Source organism: Schizosaccharomyces octosporus (genome assembly GCF_000150505.1).
Source record: "Schizosaccharomyces octosporus yFS286 unplaced genomic scaffold supercont6.2, whole genome shotgun sequence".
Lineage (NCBI taxonomy): Eukaryota > Fungi > Ascomycota > Schizosaccharomycetes > Schizosaccharomycetales > Schizosaccharomycetaceae > Schizosaccharomyces > Schizosaccharomyces octosporus.
The window spans coordinates 251,396-268,094 of record NW_013185620.1 but is presented as its reverse complement, the minus strand read 5'-3'; the positions used below and the strand labels follow the sequence as shown (position 1 = coordinate 268,094).

Below are 16,699 nucleotides of genomic sequence, written 5' to 3'. Positions count from 1 at the left end.
ATTTATAATAAATATTAACAAGAACAACTCTTTCAATTTCTGTTCTAAAAGTAGACGATGTATAGGCAATGTTCTATGTATTGGGACTGTAGGCACTAAAACTAGCTAATACTGGTAAATACTATTTTCATTTTATGTTACTATAGAAATCGACCACCAAAGTTGTGTGCAAATTTGTTCGGCGTGCTGAATAACTCTATGCACTTTGTGTAAATCAAACCAAATTGAAGACATGGAAATCAAACGAAACCGAATCTTAATCAAGTAGAAACTAGCGCGTTTGTTTCTTCTATCTCGTAGAACCTGTATAAACCATATTGCAAGGGGTGACATTCAACACCGCACCAGCCATTTCTAGTCCTCACTACTACCACTTTAGCAGATCTTTTTAACTGCAGGAACCACCTGTTTTATTTATTCGTTCCATTCCTCAATATTATCAATAGGATATTTTACGCTTGTCACAGAACCTCCTTCCGGGTTAATGAACGACATCAAGAATAAGTAATCTTCTTGTTACCGTGGCAGAAACAAAGGATAAAGATTCATGGTTCTATGGCCACTGTTGCAAATGTTTTACATTACCAAGTACTATGGACATCCGATAAGGTAAAGAAAGCAAAAGTATGGAAAGATGGGACTATGCGGTTTCACACATTTAACAATCGTGGTATTTTATATGATTCAGAGAATCGTGTCATAGATGAATCTTTTGTATTTAATCAAAAAGTCCAAGTCGATGCTCATCTGGAATTGAACCGTACACTAATATATATCGAGGACTTACAAGCAACGACATCAAAGGAAATTCCACCGCTCCCATCCAAATCAACTCGTCCTTTGTACTTAACAAAACCGTTTCAGGCTCCTTCTCGTTCTTCTTCCTCAATTCCATCATATCAACAGCCTTCTTTTGTCAGGTCGTCAAACGAAGCAGGTCATCTTCGGTCTCTTAACGAAAAATCTTCCATTGGTCAAAAGAATAACGCCCCATCTTCTTTCCTTCGGTCCTCTAAATATAATTTACATGGCTATAAAAGTTCTGGAAACGATCCGCCGACAGTCGCACCGAAAAATACCTTGCCTTCAGCGTCTCCTACTATAAGCTCTATATCTTCTGAAAAACATTTTACTCCGCAAGCCGAGTTACCTGGTAATCCTGCAACGTTTAAACCGCCGTTGAAAAGCAATATAACTACCATCTCTCCTGACTCTGTCAAATCTCAGGCTTCAAAACCAACCAGAGTTGCTTGTATTCCTGTCCTTCGAAGACCCAAATCTCCTCCATCTTCAAATATCTTCAATAACGATCCATTAGAAAACTTTGATGAGGATAATATTGATTCCGATTTTTTTTCTTCCCCTTCACCAGATTATGAGTCTACACCGCCATTTCTCAGTGAACCAATGGATGCTGGTCATTCTTTGGGTAATTCTAATCCCTTTTTATCTTCATCTTTGTCGGAGCCAATGTTGACCAGTTCGGGATCTGCTTCTGGAGCGACGCTACCTCCATGTGATGAAAAGACGGATGTATCCCATCCCTTTGAAAAGTCGCTTTCTTTTCCTTGTATGGAAAATTCATACGAGAGAAATGGTTTACATACCTCATCCGTAAAGAAGAGTCCCTTACTTCGGTTGCCAATGCCGCGTTTACGAAGGCCAGTTGGAAAAAGAAGTAATTATAGTAATGTCACAACTACGGATCCTTCTAAAAACCTTTATGAGAGAGCAATACAGAGTACTTCACTGTTAGCTGCTCAACCAAGCTTACCCGAAAATACGGATCCAGAAATACCAAATTCCCCGGAATTTTTGGAAAGCGATAATGAAGAAGATGTGAACACTGAAAGCATAAATTCAAAAAATACTGAATCAGTTTCCCCTATAACTTTGCCGAATAATAAGACGTTAAAACCAGCTGCTTTCCGTCCACCTTCTTTTGTTCCAAAACCCAAACTTACAAATGATATTTCAACTTCAAATGCATTGAATCGATCAAATTCATCCATTTCCGCTCTGAATGTTGGTAATCCTTTAGTGAAACCGGCTACTCAGCTACAGTCCGCTTTAACGAAACCTTCAGGGCCCTCTCTTCGGACAGGGATGCTCCTTTATGGAAAATACTCAAAGCGAATTAATGATTCGAAGGGAAAGGAAAAGGTCAAAGCATTACCAAAAGATTTTCCTTCATTAGCATTGCATAATACAGGAAGGATTACAGAAAAACCGTTTTCGACGCCATCGTTTTCCAATGCGGAAAATTCCGTTTTCCCTTTACAAAACAATTTAGCAGATAGGACTGCTTCTCCAAATTCTACACAACAATCTTCGAACTATTCCAAGACTTTATTGCAGAATAAACGACAATCAAAAGCCATGGAATTATCAACACCACTTGCAAAAGACATTAAGGATGACGAGAACTTACCTTTTCATCCATCCCCATCCTCACAAAGAAGAATTCCAACGGGGACTCCTCGTAAAACCCGCAACTATTCACCCATACAGAGGTTCTCTTCCGAATGCAGTGACTTGCCTTTTGTTAATTCCATCGATATATCGTCCACCGCTAGTAAAATAAAAAGGATAAAGCTTAACATGCTTCAATTTAAAATTCACGATTCAAACAATAAAAAGTTGAGCGTTGAAGAAGAAGAAAAGGATTTTATATAAAAAAGACAACGGATTGAAATGCATTTGGAAGTCCCTAGTTTGAATGGATCAGGAAGGAGCTAACAAGTGTACTGTTTTTTTCTATTTAAGCATGTGTATATGTAACGATTTTTGTTTTTGATTTATGTTCATTATGTTCAATAATATTATTATTTAGTTTATAATCAATTGTAGTTTTCTGGTCTAAGTTGTATTTTGGTTTCTCAATGAGCATTGATAACATTTATGTAATAATTTCAAAGGATAACCGTGTTGATTTATACATTTTTTGAAATCACAGGATTAGAATTCCGCATCTCTTTAGTTATAACAATAAATGTATGTTTACACTTCTTAATACTTCATTGAATTCTTGCACTTCGTCCATTCCTCTATGAACATCCACAATGTCGATAGTTGTGAAAAAGCGCAAACGCGCTACTACATTCGATGAAAGCGGAAATAAAACTAGAAAGAAAGGAGCACTTGTTATACAAAGGAAAATAAACCGAAGACTGACATTGCTTGAAAGTTTACCTTACGAATTGCTAACCAGAATTTTTCTTTTGTCCAAAAACGATAGTTTAGCTACTGTATCTCCTGTTCTGTGGAATCGACTAGGGATCAAGGAGAAAATACCTTCATATCTGTTCATCGATTTTACCCTATGTATGAATCCCAAGAGTGTAATCCTAGCAATACAGCGTTCTTTACCTCGCCGATACTTTACGTTGCAACTACTTAATTATATAGATGAGCTTGTGGCAGCAGGTTATGTTCAGAAGAGTCAAAGGGAAGGACTTTTAAATGGAAAAGTAATTCATGCAGGACACAAAGGACATATTCCACGGCGTATATTGTTTCAACCCAATGCTCGGCAATTCATTGAAGATTTAAAAACAAGAAACTTTTCGTTTAAAACTTCTACACTTACAAATGGCTTTCTTATTGGCTTGAAAATGAAAGACTCAAATCGACTCTCACATGTTGGTCACCTTGTTTTTCAGGAAGTATTGAATAAAGAAGAAAACGATGTTGAAACAGTTTTTCAACCTGCCTTTGAACAATGCATAATAAAGGATTCTGTAGACCTTTTAGATATTGTCTACGGTTTCTGGTTTAACCTTGCTCAGATGCGTTGGACAAAGTTCCGCATTGATGGTTTTTTAGCTCAATCTTTGGAATATGCTGTTTCTAGAAAGGCAACGAATTCTGTACATTATTTAATAGGAAAAGGCGCTATACCTCAATTGGCTACGCTACTTAAATTTCAGTAATGAGCTTGATAAAAAAAAAAAGCCATAGTACCTTTTCTACTCATTCATTATACTAAACATTTGGTATGATAACATTTGTTTTATCAAAAATCGCGCTTAATTTTCTTGTATTAATGATTGCTCGTCTTTGCACGTGCATTATGTCTTTTTGTTTTCTTTCGGGGTTTGGGATTAATGGTTAAAAGAAACTAATAGGATTACAAACTATCATAATTAACAATGAATTATTTTTTTCATGCTTTTAACGAAGTTGAATGTTTAGAGAAGAGGCAATTGCTTTTCGTAAGTTGTCTTGGAGCAAGTCAACATCCTCGTTTTTTAAGGACTTTTCCATACTTCTATAATTGACCCTGTAACAGAGACTTGTTTTTCCTGCTTTTGTTGTGTATTGGTCAATCAGGTCTACAGATTCCACCAAATCTTTGCAAACGTCTCTAATGACTTCAAAGAAATCATTAGCTGTAAAGGACTCATCAATCCAAAAAGATATATCCTTATAGCATAAAGGATATTTACTGTAAGGCTGGAATGTAGTGATGTTGTTTGGGGTGAATTGTTTACAAAAGCGATCGTCAGTGGTCCAAAATAACCGAATATCAGGTATACCGTAAAGAATCATTGCTAGACGTTCTAAACCAATACCAAAGGCCCAGCCTACATGATTTTGGATTCCGGCACGCGTCAGAATATTTTCACGAACAACACCGCAGCCTAGAATTTCTAGCCATGCTCCTTTCCAAAGAATTTCAAGCTGAAAAGATGGTTGCGTGAACGGGAAAGAGTCATACGTCCATCGGTAACGAACCTGACTTTTATCAAGCCCAGTATCTGGAGTCATTAAAACTAAATTATGAATTGCAAGGGTCAAGGAATTTTTCAGGTGAATGGATACAAGCTCAGTTTCTTGGGAAGAATAACCAGCCTGTAAGTCATCATGGTTTTCTAAGGTTGCTTCATCAATTACAAGTTCCTCCAAATTTTTATCGAGCTTTACCGACTCAACATCTTTCAATATGCTTTCTCTATCATTCCGATCCCATAAATAAGCGCCTTCCATTTGGTGAAAAATAGGATAATGACTAGCATCTACCTCGTCACGTCGATATACATCGGCGGTGATTAGGAAGCCTTTCTTTGACATTTTACTTTCAGCAAGTTTCTGAAACTCTTCCAATTGATGAGCCGAAGTATGCGTTCTCAAGCATGTATCTTTGTTGACATAGTAAGTGTCCGATTTACTCCTACTAACATGTGTTTTTGGAATTCCTAAAGAGTCGAAATTGGTGATAGTAGAAACAACTGGTGAATCTTTCTCGACGAAATTGATAGGCTTCCCTTTAAATTGCTGCTGTAATAACTCACGAAGGCTGCATAGAGGATGTCCGCTTTGCAAAAACAGTCGTCGGCCCTGTTTGGCTTTTATGTGTTCAGGTATATTTGACCATGCATCCAAGGTGTTATAGCTTCTTCTACAAAAAAAATTTATCGACTTTGGTAGCGAACACCTTTTACAATTCAAGGTAAGCATGGAGTTCATGAAGAAATTGGGAATAGTTGGGAAAACAACGCAGAGTAAATACGAACTAGAACCTGTAGTCTAGCAAGAAAAAAGTTATAGAATAATTTAAAATTCCAAGTTTGCAATTATGGTTATACAGAAGCTAACAAAGTATTAAGAATTCATCCAAAGTAGTTGATCAAATTATCAAGAAAGATAACAACAAAAGAAAAGAAAGCTGAAAGCTTATTTTATTTGAATTAATTGAGCCAAAATTTGGGAATAAAACAAGAGATCAAAATGTTGGTTTAGTTTGATGGTGTTGTACAAAAGATCTTCAGAAAGCGTTGTAACAAACACTTGAAATTCAAAGTACTTCGGCAAATACGTTTAAATAATGATGCATTTAGGAATATAAATAAAACTGGTAGCGTTTATCTTTTTGGAAAGTAATATTTGATAATTCCTTCTGGCAAATTAAGAAGTCTTGCTTATACCACCTATTTTGAAATATCATAAGCAATTGGCTAAGAGTGAAGCAGGAAGCAGTTTTTAAACCCTGTTAGTTATTGGAATGTTACAATAACTGACTTATTACTAATACTACAGATAGAGTTTCATAGACACAACTTATGCCTCATACGCTTATAATATTATCTTCCGTTATGCTTATTGATATGCTCAATTAATTAACTTTTTGAAGTATTTTATAAGTTCCCTCAGAGTATAGCAATTCACCAGTTTTGAAGATTGAGGTCAACTATGGCACACTCGCCTCATCTATAATGCTTGAAACCCCCAAGTCAAGAAAACTTATATATCTTCAGCAGTGATCGTATAAAACATTTCGCTGGCTGGTTAAACTGAATTAAACCGTTTCACAAAGTACTTTAACTATTTAAACAAATGCTTCACGTCTCATGAACAGTATGAGCGTTCCCTGTCACTCTTATTCCTTCTTCAGTCATATTAGATCAAGTATTTCATTGTCTCAGCGCTTTATAAACTCACTATGCTGTAGTGGTTACAAAAAGCTAGACTTGTTTCATTTAATCATTCTGAAGACAGGCAAGACGATCTGAACGGTACCTTGAGATAAGCCTGAAAGCTGGTACAAGTAAAAAGACGCCTATCACGGCTTCAATCAACAAAAATATTATTAAACTGTTCAGAGGAGTTCTAAATCAAGAGATGGTTTAATATTCAAGATAGTTATATAAATAGAGTCGAAGTGAAGAAATCCAACTCTTCATTGGAAATCTTAGATATCGACGGCCGTCGCACTAAGGAGAAAGTTGTGAAATAAAGTGGACAACATTAAACCAACAACAATTATCTCAGTATACTATAATCGACCGAACTTAGTTCAAACTTGATGCTAACGAGATTATTGAGCAGATATCCGTTGTTTAATAAACTCCTTTTCCTCTACGTCTAACCAATCATCACCTTGTTTATCGGTGAGTATCTTGGCATACTTTTCAAACTTTTCGGGACAGTTATGGAAGAAGTTGCAACCAGCAAAATGAATGCAAATATCATTTTCTTGCCATGACCAAGTTGGGTCGTCATAAAAGTCATAAGCATTGATTGTTCGTAATGGAACAAGACCAACATGTTTGTGGACTATTGGATGATAATAAATCATGTGTGAAATTGCCTGCTGTTCAGCGTAACCCTGTATATGATCCAGGTACAAAGGTTCAAACCAAATATCAACAATCCAACGACCGACTTCACTATTACGGACAAAAAGACTTCCCGCATTAATTCCATTGAAATCTTGAGACATAATAAAATGGACATCTTGCGCTTCTTGCTGTTGTGGTGTATAAAAGCCATCGGTTTCTATACCGGCACCACTCTTGTATTCAGCTCCACGAGTCAAAAGGCTATTAAGCTTCTCATGATCAAGGAGAGTTTCAACAATGTTCGCATCCTTGTTCATAATAAGTGCATCATGATCCAACCACCAAATCCACTCGGCCTGAGGATACTTATCCATTGTATCCTTAAGCATGGGAACTTTGACCCATGGGTACAAGTGACCTGTAACTTTAGCAGCATATTCACTTGCATCTAAAAATTCGAATATGAAACCATGGCGCTCAGCATATTCACGACGATTTTTTATAATGGATTTCGCATATTTATTAAGAGGACCATCCTGCTTATGGAAATTGCTACCCATAAGGATGACAATTTTTGAGTTGTCGGGATGGGGATTAGTCTGCTCCAACTGATGAATAACGGGAGTAGCTGAAGGAGTAGCAGTAACTGTTTCTGTAGTTGTAGCAGTTTGGCTTATAGTCCTATCCAATGTGGTACGAACTGTATCGGTCTCCGTGTTTGTAAGTGTGGCAGTGGGTGTTACAAAAATCGATTTCTGTTTGTCCAAAATCTTGTTTACCTCTGACTGCAAGCGATTATCGAGATTGTGGTTCCACCAAGCACCTCCAATGATCATAAATACGATCACGGTGGCAGCAGTGACATATGGCAAGGCACGCATTATTAAGAATAAACCTATATGTGACAAATATATACGACGGCAATTAAGTAGTAACGAGAGTCTCTATATCGATAATTAAATAAGTTAGAACTGCTTTCTGGCGAAAAATGATGGCCGAACGCTTTGAGACGGTGTGACAAAACAATGCAAGGTAAAGAATGATAAATGTCTAGTGATATACGAAACCAAATAATGAAAGCAAATGCTTTACTCTATACTAGAACCTCAAACAATAAATAGTTCAAAAACAATATATGTAGAATGATAATGTCTGACAAAGCAGATTTAAATATTAATGACCGAACAAAAAGAGAGCAAAAAATAAGAGACTCTTAAAGAGCGTAAACGCATTTGACCACTCCAACAAAATTGTTTTCTTCCTCAAGGAACAGTTTGGTGGTAACTGAAAATAGACTTGCGGTTCTTATAAAGTAGTCTTTCACGTTTTTGACGTTACCTACGTGTAACTCGAATGTTTTTTGCGTGTTACCTGGGTTATTAACAAAGCACGAAAATTCAATTCATATGAAACAAGTTTAGTAAATTTGACAATAATATCAAAAACAAATTTTAAATATTTTTTCAAAGAAAAGGTTGAAGATTCCATTCAAGAGAAATACAATGAAACGACAAGAAAACTTGGTAAAGAAAAATTCCCCACATTACATAGTCAATTGTCACTTCTTTTCACTGGCTTTGTATTCCAATGTATCGAATCCGAGCTATCCATATATGTTATAAATGTACTGCCATATGCTTATGCTAATTATTAACACATACTTATGCTTTTATACAATACGATGTAGCATGTCATAGTCATACCCATAGCTTGCAATAAAGGAATCATTCGGTACTAATTTGACGTTGGACAATATAGAAAGGAGTCATCGCTTTATTACTATATTTCCTACTATTTATTTGCGATTTACTCATACAAAGGAATTCATTGTCGGTCTTATTGGATGTGTAACTCATATCTCAATTGATGCCTAGTATAACTTTTCTTCAACTATGGGTTAAATCGACTTAATAGTAGCCGATTTTCTTCTCTCTGTTCTTCGATTAAGCCATCCTACTCCCAGTTGGTCCCTATGAAACATTTGGTACCATTTCCAATTAGCCATTTCAAACTAAAAGAACGGTTCTCCTCCAAAAAGAAAAGTAATTTAAAAGAAAACAATAATTCTCTTTATAAGTTAATCGAATATTCGCTGACAAAGGCATCAGCATAAATGTTGAATTCATATTCCAAGCCTATGCTAAACGAAACTGATTGGTTTTACCGGAATGAACCAAGCTTACTAGAAATTTTTAAATAAGCCGTCTTTTAATTTTTAAAAAAGATTTGGAACTTCTATCTTTATTTTTTTTTTGGTTTGTATGCTATCTGCGTCTTTTTAAACAAGGGTACTGTCGCGCGAAGCCTTTAACGGTGATTCAGAGGTTGCGTTTCTTTTAATTAGAACATTGCTTTTGGAAAGGAATTCCATTACTTAATTTATTTTTTAATTAGCGTTTTTTTCCTTTACGAATGCAGTTTCATAAAATCCCAAATGTACTTGCACCGCTTGTGGGAAAGGTGATCAGTGTTTCTGGTTGGCTTGTACATACAAATCGACATATTTCAAAGTCCATTAAGTTTAACCAACTTCGTGATGTGCAAGGCAAGTATCTTCAGTTATTTTCCCAAGAGCCCTTGCAAGTTCCCAAGAAACTGTTGGCTGAAACCAGATGGGAGTCTTCTAATTGCGCTGATGCAACAGCTACTTCTTCTAGCTTAAATGATCATGCTTCTCAGGTTATCCCGTCGGAAAGTGTTGTGAACATCACCGGTAAATTGCAGTATCGACCTGAACGAGATCGCAGACCAGGAAATGAGTTTGAATTAAAAGTGGAAAACCTGGAAGTTCTAAACTTTTCACGTCACATTCCTTTTAATCCAAATGATGAGAATACCAGTTTACCTGTTCAACTAACCCATCGTCATATCCAACTTCGAAATCCAAGATATAATAAATATCTCCGGATGAGATCCCATATTGCACATATTGTCCGTGATTTTTTTTATAAAAATGATTTTGTGGAAGTGGAAACTCCGCTGCTATTTAAGTCGACACCTGAAGGTGCTCGTGAATTTTTAGTCCCCTCTAGACAAGAACCCGGAAAATTCTATGCATTACCGCAAAGTCCTCAGCAATACAAACAAATATTGATGGCTAGTGGAATTGGAAACTACTATCAGTTGGCTCGTTGTTTTCGTGATGAAGACTTACGTTATGATAGACAGCCAGAGTTTACCCAAATCGATTTGGAAATGAGCTTTATAAATTCCCCTCAACAAATAATGACTGTTATTGAAAATCTATTTTCCCAGATTTTAGAAAATCTTGGCAAAAATTCTGTAGCATCTCCTTTTCCGCGAATGTCTTATGCTGAAGCTATAGAATCTTATGGTTCCGATAAGCCAGATTTACGCTACGGTTTAAAATTACAAGATCTAACGCCTTTTCTTCCCAACTCTGAATCTTGCACCGAAGTTTTGGTCTTAAGAGACGTGAAGAAAACAATCAGCAATGCGGAAGCGCGCTCTTTATGTGAGCAAGTAGGACAGGACGTGTCCTTCGTGACCATTCGTGACAACTCTCAATTACCCGAATGGAATAAAAAAATTCCTCAACTAAAACACTTACCCCTTAATCTTGAAAGAATTAACGAAAAGCTTGGTCTCTCTCCAGGGCTTACACTTTTTGTAGCGAATCGCCCAAAATATATGACATCTGGTACAACTCCTCTTGGAAGGCTAAGACCTCTTCTTCATAATTTCCTAGTAAAGCAACATCAGCTTCCACATTTAAATGATGATCTTTTAAACTTTACCTGGATTGTCGATTTTCCTCTTTTCTCACCTGCAGAGAATAACTCAGAATCTTTAATGTCTACTCATCATCCGTTCACTGCTCCTCATCCTGAAGATTTGCATCTGCTCTCATCAAGTCCCTTAAATGTTAGAGCACTGCATTATGATTTGGTAGTAAACGGAGTTGAACTGGGAGGCGGAAGTATTCGCATACACGATCCTAAACTTCAATCTTATGTTTTAGAACGTATTTTGAAGCTTCAACAGAAGCAGCTTTGCACATTTGACCATTTAATCAGTGTTCTACAAAGCGGATGCCCACCACATGGCGGAATAGCACTAGGTTTTGACAGGCTCATTGCTCTTCTTGTAAAGTCCAATGGCATACGAGAAGTTATAGCGTTTCCAAAAACATCTTCAGGAACCGATCTACTTGTAGGAAGTCCTTCTACGGTAACTGAAGATCAACTAAAAGAATATCATATTGAAATAACTAACAAAATCTAAATTCTATATCCAAAAGTCCAAAGTAAGTGTCTTCATTATATATTTCCTCATAATTTACCACCCAAACGGGCTGCCATGAATTTACTCAGCTTAGGTCGCTCATTTCCATTTTCGTCAACTGGTACAACACCTTCTTCCTCCTTAACATCCTTCAATTCTGGATTTAGTATTTTACGACGAAGTTCGTAGTACCGGTGGGAAATTTCCCGCCCATCTTTTACGAATTCCTGATGATCCTCAAAATCCTCTTTTGCTTGTTCAACACTCCTTGAGGGCTGTCTTTCAAAAACGTTGGATTTCATCGTAGGTGTCTCATTTAAATACTTCTCCACAAGGTTTTCTTCGTTTTGTAAAGTGGGAGGTTTTTCTTCATGATCTGATGAGGAACGCTCCGAAACAGTCTCTTCGAAAGGTGGCAGTTTTTTTTCCTTGTGCACGTTGTTAGAAGATTCCACCCCTTTATTTTTTTCTTGCGATTTCATCTTACTTCGATTCTTCCGGAACGCTGATATGCGACTGCCATACTCATGAGGCTCAAACATGTTATCGTAATCTTCAGTAGGAGTTGGTACATTTTCAATACGAGATTTTCCATTTCGGCTAACATGTTTAATTTCTAATGTGTCGGCAAAATGTACATGTCTTCCGGGCATTTCAGCTTCGTCAACAGCAAGATTCTCCTTTCGGGGTTCAATCGATCGAGCAACATCATCTGAAGTATCTACATTATCCTCCCCAAAGTAATTTGGATTTAAAGGAGGTACTAGGTTCCTAGAAAAATTTAAGCTAATGTCAACCCGTTTGTCTAATTTGTAGCGATAAAGCAGATTGTAGTTCGCCAGCATCTTCCATGTCCTGAAGGAGCTGCTCCATGTCATCTAAAGAGTTTAGACCATCATATTGGACGGCATGCATTACACTCTGCCCTTCGGCATCTGTTGGTACAGGTAAAATAATTGGGTTATCATCGTCAATATTTGTGACAGTATCACTTTCGGTAGACGCTGGAGCTTGACCTAAGGAATCACCTTTTTCCTTGGATTCTTCTTTAATTTGTGGGATGTCAAACTTAGTAGACTCGGAAGAATCTGTGATATCAGTAGTTAAATTTGAATTATCTGCATTATCCGAATGAGATTGATTTCTCTGAGCAAGTCTTTGAAGTTTTGCTTCTTTAAACTTTGACATTTTTTTTTGCGGCTTAGAATTCGTCAATGGCTCTGTATCTGATTGTTTTTGGTTATTTGATTTCTGAACAGGCTTTTCCGTAACAGTCTCTTTAACGGCATTATTATCCGTGACATCTGACATTTTCCTCTTTTCTATTTGACGCTGTTTCTCCAATTCTTCCTTTTTAGCCTTTTCAACCTTCTTGGAGTGGTCTTGAGATTCGCTTTTGGGATTAGAAAGAAAACCTTTTTTGAACAAAGATTTATTTTTCTTTTCGTCCCTCTCGTACTCTGGTTTCTTTTCATTCTGCTTTGAATCAATTTTATTTACAGTTGGAGATGATTTTGCTTTAACCTGGGGTTTTAATTGTTGCCGAGATTGAGAAGTATTTAACCTATCTGGACCATCGTCCCCATTTTTTTCGGTAACTTGTTCATCAGTGTTCGATATTTCACTAGCCGCGGTCCCTTCAGCTGGCAATTCCTCAATCCTTGTTTCTGGTAATTCAGTATCAGAAGATTTAGAAGATGTTGTAGTCTCTTTTGGATTGCCAAATCCTGGCAAACTTCGTATGACATCGGCGTAATCTGTAACAGAGGATATATTTTGAGGCTTTACGTCCGAACGTAGTATATTGCCATCCTCGTCAACTTCCTCATGAATGTCTACAATAGGTAATCCTTCTTGGTTTCTCACCAAAAGTTCTGATCTCTTTTTATCTATGGCAGAAAGAAGATCGTTCGAGCGTTGTTCTAGTAATTCATTTAAGTATGTAAAAACTAGATCCAAAAGTTAGAAGATTGGGCATAATCAAATCATATAAATAAACATAAAAACTATAAGTACATACACTTAATATGAGAGTAGGAATCACCCTGAGACTTCAGTTCCCCAGATTTTTGTTTACAAAAGTCGATTGTTTGGGAAATGTGTTTAGAAATTTCATCTATTTTGTAATATACATCTTGATCATATTGTATAGAAAGTATTTCCTCACTATCCATCGTACACGATTATCAATGGCCTGTAGGTTTAACTGTGTACTCTAAAAATTAATTCGCGAATTGAGACCAAAGAAGTACAACCCTTTTTTCTAAATTTTTTTAATTCTTAATGATCTTAATTCTTGAAATTTACTTCCAATTCTTCTTGATTGTAGTAGGAGTTGGTAAAAGGAAAAGTTAAGTTGGGCGATAAAGAAGTTGCCTACAAACTACTCCATTCGCTTGCTTTACCATAGCAAGCCAGTTGCTCTTTCACATAAAAAAAATATATATACTTATTCAAAAAATTTAAAAAAATATTTCTATGGAAGTGTGCATGCCGTATTGAAAGATCTAAATCGCAAATTAACTCAATCTGCTTGGATTGTCAAACCAAAGTGTATGATGACTGATTTTGATGGCTGGAATGTGAAAGATTCTGAAAATGATCCTTTCTCCTTGGACAGTACTAAAAGTATGTATTATGAGGCAGATTAATTTGTCAAAGACGGATATCAACAATGGGAGGATTCGTTCTGTAATTGAAAACAATACGACTAACTCAATCAACTAGTTGAAAAATTGAAGAATGAGCTTATCCTTCGTGGCGATTTCGACTTAGACCAAAATAATAATCAGGCTGTAAACTCGGAAGCAGTTCCTATTCAAGTTCTTTCTTTATTCAGTGCTGTGAATTCAGCACTTACAAATGTTGAAAAGACTGAAACTGACTCTTCTCATATACAAGCAAAGCTAGAAGATGATCCAAAAAGCCGTGTTTTTGATAGTCATTCCGGCGTTCCAGTGAATAGAGGAAGCAGAAAACGAAAAAACATAGAAGAACTTGTTTCAAGAGACTCCACACAGGATTTAATCAGTAAGAATCTTAATTTGCTTTATCGCTACAAATTAGACAAACGGGTTGACATTAGGTTAAATGAAGTTAACAAAAACGTTAACAATGGAGGAAGCCAGTATATTAAAATTACGTGCAGACATGCCTCTGTCATTCAAAAATCATATGGATCAGAAAAGAGATTTCTTTGTCCCCCTCCCATCCTAATGATAGATGGCCCCTTCCAATCTTTGCTCGGCATATCTTTTCGGGTTGAAATTTCTATCATTAATGAAGAAGGACAGTATTCACAAACAGTCGGTGAAGTGTACAATAATCAACGCTGTATGGTTTTTCGCTCATTACATGTATCAAGTTTAGCAGCTGCAAAGTCTAGAAACCTAAAACTCTCCATTGATTTTTTTTCGACAATTACGGACCAAAAAGTATCGCACTTTGTGACCTCCCCTATTGACGTTGTTTCCAAACCAGCTAAAAAGGGCACGAAGTCTAAGGTGAGTCACATAACATTGCGCTCTGGCTCTATCATAAACCTCTACAATCGTATAAATTCGCAGACCGTCCGGACTAAATATACGACATTAGAGAATGGAAATTTTTGTCTGAGGAGTGATGGCTGGGCGCCATTACGCATTCATTTAATATCTACATCAGCGGAGAGTAACGTAGAAGGAATGATAAATAATTCTCTAGAAGCAGTTCCTATTAGATATGGTTCCGTTGTTCAATTACAAGATGAATCCTCACAGATTATGAGTGATCCTCTAATTATTCGCCGGGTAGAAAAAGATGAGATTGCTCAGGATGATGGATATGTCAATCAAATGCACCGCATTGTTTTAGAAAGCTCAACTACATTATCAGCAAATTTGGCATTTGGATTTAGAGATACAAAAAATGCTTTTATGCAGGATGATCAAGTGCAATCTCGATGGTTTTTAGGTGCAACCTCCGCTCAATGTAAAAATCTACCTAATGAAGCTGTTGTACCGGTAGAATGGGAGCCAATACAGACTTTAAATGATGGCCTTGTCAAAATACGAGACTCTGTTTGTTGGACTATTGTTGGAATCTCACAATGCGATTGTTCAATTCTCCGACCACTCCAAAATCAAACTTCGTTACGACAATTGAATTTACCATATGTGAAGGCTCCTCCCGTGTATTCACCCAGCAACAAGTCTTTAGAGTTAACTGTAGCTGGATTTTCTCCAGACTTGCAAATCTGGCTAGGCAAGTTGGGGCCTTTCGACTACACGATATTAGACGGAACAGAAAAGAAACCATCTATGTATGTTAGGATATTGGTTAGTATGAACTATATTTGCACAGAAGTGATGGCTTCCAATGTTCTTCCTCTTTTATTTGTTTATTCAGACGGTACTGTTGTTTCAGGAGGATACGATATCACACTTCCTTCAAGGCATCTCCTTGGAAAAAGTCTATGAACAAAAATCGTATACTCCTTCCGATTACTTCTTTTTGTCTATCAGGTTTTCATATTTATTAGCTCTTTAAATAGTATAGTCCTCAGGTAATTACTCATAGATTTTGGGGAGAATGAAAATATGTTCTCAAATTCAATTAATGTACATATTCATCATATACAATGATGCGTTTTATTTTTGCAAATTCAATGAATACGAACCTTTTTCTGTTCCGAAGCTAGATCTTCTATGTCCCTCTTCACAGATGTTTGGTCAGACATTCTGAGGATTTTGCTGTAACATATACTTTCGACTTTAGAAATACTGTTATCCATGACGCCAAGTTTTTGCTTTAAATCGTTTTGGGAACGACGATTCAAGTTTCTTAATTTTGTGCACTCCAAATTCAGTTCACGAAGAAACTGAACATGTGAAAGAACGTCGACCATAGCGAACTTTGACCCATGAGTTATAAGGAAACGCATGATTTCACCGGTCATATCACAAACTCCCAAAACATAGTCGAAGGATTGAAGATCAATCTGGAACTTGGCATCATTTGGCTGTATGAGAGACTGGTGTTGCAACCAATATTCAAATGCGTAAGCTTCAACAAATTCTTGGATACCAGGAGAACAGGATGCAGCATATCGCTCAGCATCCGGAGTATCCAGTTCTTGCTTCAATAAACCTAGTTGTTTTTGGATGTTTTGTTTGTGCTGCTTTGTTTTGTCAAATTCTAACGGTAAGGGAAACTTCGTTGATGATGCTTGATGAAGCAGAAAAATCATTCGTTTACTTTGAATTGTGATTTCTCGAGAGATCCGGATAATCCTTTCTCGTTTATCTTGTTGTTCTTGAAGTACACGTTGAAACTGTTGAAATTCAACTTCCATGATTGATATACTTACTAAGTTTAATAATAAGGTGTACAAATAAATAAAGTTATTACTTGCT

The 16,699-nt window shown here is 36.7% G+C and overlaps 8 protein-coding genes across 8 annotated transcripts; 4 read left to right on the top strand and 4 right to left on the bottom strand.

The window, feature by feature from the left end:
- Nucleotides 1-319: 319 nt before the first annotated feature.
- On the top strand, nucleotides 320-2,857 carry SOCG_03755 (meiotic chromosome segregation protein). The gene has a single exon (XM_013163665.1). The coding sequence runs from the start codon at nucleotides 556-558 to the stop codon at nucleotides 2,674-2,676; it is 2,121 nt and encodes a 706-aa protein (XP_013019119.1). The 5' UTR covers nucleotides 320-555; the 3' UTR covers nucleotides 2,677-2,857.
- Nucleotides 2,858-2,923: 66 nt separating this feature from the next.
- On the top strand, nucleotides 2,924-5,434 carry SOCG_03754 (uncharacterized protein). The gene has a single exon (XM_013163664.1). The coding sequence runs from the start codon at nucleotides 3,063-3,065 to the stop codon at nucleotides 3,930-3,932; it is 870 nt and encodes a 289-aa protein (XP_013019118.1). The 5' UTR covers nucleotides 2,924-3,062; the 3' UTR covers nucleotides 3,933-5,434.
- On the bottom strand, nucleotides 4,001-5,749 carry SOCG_03753 (phenylalanyl-tRNA synthetase). The gene has a single exon (XM_013163663.1). The coding sequence runs from the start codon at nucleotides 5,467-5,469 to the stop codon at nucleotides 4,174-4,176; it is 1,296 nt and encodes a 431-aa protein (XP_013019117.1). The 5' UTR covers nucleotides 5,470-5,749; the 3' UTR covers nucleotides 4,001-4,173.
- Nucleotides 5,750-6,046: 297 nt separating this feature from the next.
- On the bottom strand, nucleotides 6,047-8,357 carry SOCG_03752 (alpha-1,2-galactosyltransferase Gma12). The gene has a single exon (XM_013163662.1). The coding sequence runs from the start codon at nucleotides 7,940-7,942 to the stop codon at nucleotides 6,818-6,820; it is 1,125 nt and encodes a 374-aa protein (XP_013019116.1). The 5' UTR covers nucleotides 7,943-8,357; the 3' UTR covers nucleotides 6,047-6,817.
- Nucleotides 8,358-9,473: 1,116 nt separating this feature from the next.
- On the top strand, nucleotides 9,474-11,306 carry SOCG_03751 (aspartate-tRNA ligase; the record flags this gene model as incomplete). Its single annotated transcript, XM_013163661.1, has 1 exon — nucleotides 9,474-11,306. The coding sequence occupies one exon, from the start codon at nucleotides 9,474-9,476 to the stop codon at nucleotides 11,304-11,306; it is 1,833 nt and encodes a 610-aa protein (XP_013019115.1).
- Nucleotides 11,307-11,353: 47 nt separating this feature from the next.
- SOCG_03750 (uncharacterized protein) lies at nucleotides 11,354-13,480 on the bottom strand (the record flags this gene model as incomplete). Its single annotated transcript, XM_013163660.1, has 3 exons — nucleotides 11,354-12,184; nucleotides 12,225-13,255; nucleotides 13,327-13,480. 3 exons carry the CDS (start codon nucleotides 13,478-13,480, stop codon nucleotides 11,354-11,356), a joined length of 2,016 nt encoding a protein of 671 aa, XP_013019114.1.
- Nucleotides 13,481-13,861: 381 nt separating this feature from the next.
- SOCG_03749 (CBF1/Su(H)/LAG-1 family transcription factor Cbf11) lies at nucleotides 13,862-15,763 on the top strand (the record flags this gene model as incomplete). Its single annotated transcript, XM_013163659.1, has 2 exons — nucleotides 13,862-13,934; nucleotides 14,034-15,763. The coding sequence occupies 2 exons, from the start codon at nucleotides 13,862-13,864 to the stop codon at nucleotides 15,761-15,763; spliced, it is 1,803 nt and encodes a 600-aa protein (XP_013019113.1).
- A 185-nt stretch (nucleotides 15,764-15,948) lies between these two features.
- On the bottom strand, nucleotides 15,949-16,638 carry SOCG_03748 (TRAX protein; the record flags this gene model as incomplete). The annotated part of the gene is made up of 1 exon (XM_013163658.1): nucleotides 15,949-16,638. The coding sequence occupies one exon, from the start codon at nucleotides 16,636-16,638 to the stop codon at nucleotides 15,949-15,951; it is 690 nt and encodes a 229-aa protein (XP_013019112.1).
- Between the last annotated feature and the right edge of the window lie 61 nt (nucleotides 16,639-16,699).

Excerpts from the sequence above, each read along its gene's own strand:
- SOCG_03755 (XM_013163665.1), top strand. The coding sequence starts at position 556 with ATGGCCACTGTTGCAAATGTTTTACATTACCAAGTACTATGGACATCC.
- SOCG_03752 (XM_013163662.1), bottom strand. The coding sequence starts at position 7,942 with ATGCGTGCCTTGCCATATGTCACTGCTGCCACCGTGATCGTATTTATG.
- SOCG_03754 (XM_013163664.1), top strand. The coding sequence starts at position 3,063 with ATGTCGATAGTTGTGAAAAAGCGCAAACGCGCTACTACATTCGATGAA.
- SOCG_03753 (XM_013163663.1), bottom strand. The coding sequence starts at position 5,469 with ATGAACTCCATGCTTACCTTGAATTGTAAAAGGTGTTCGCTACCAAAG.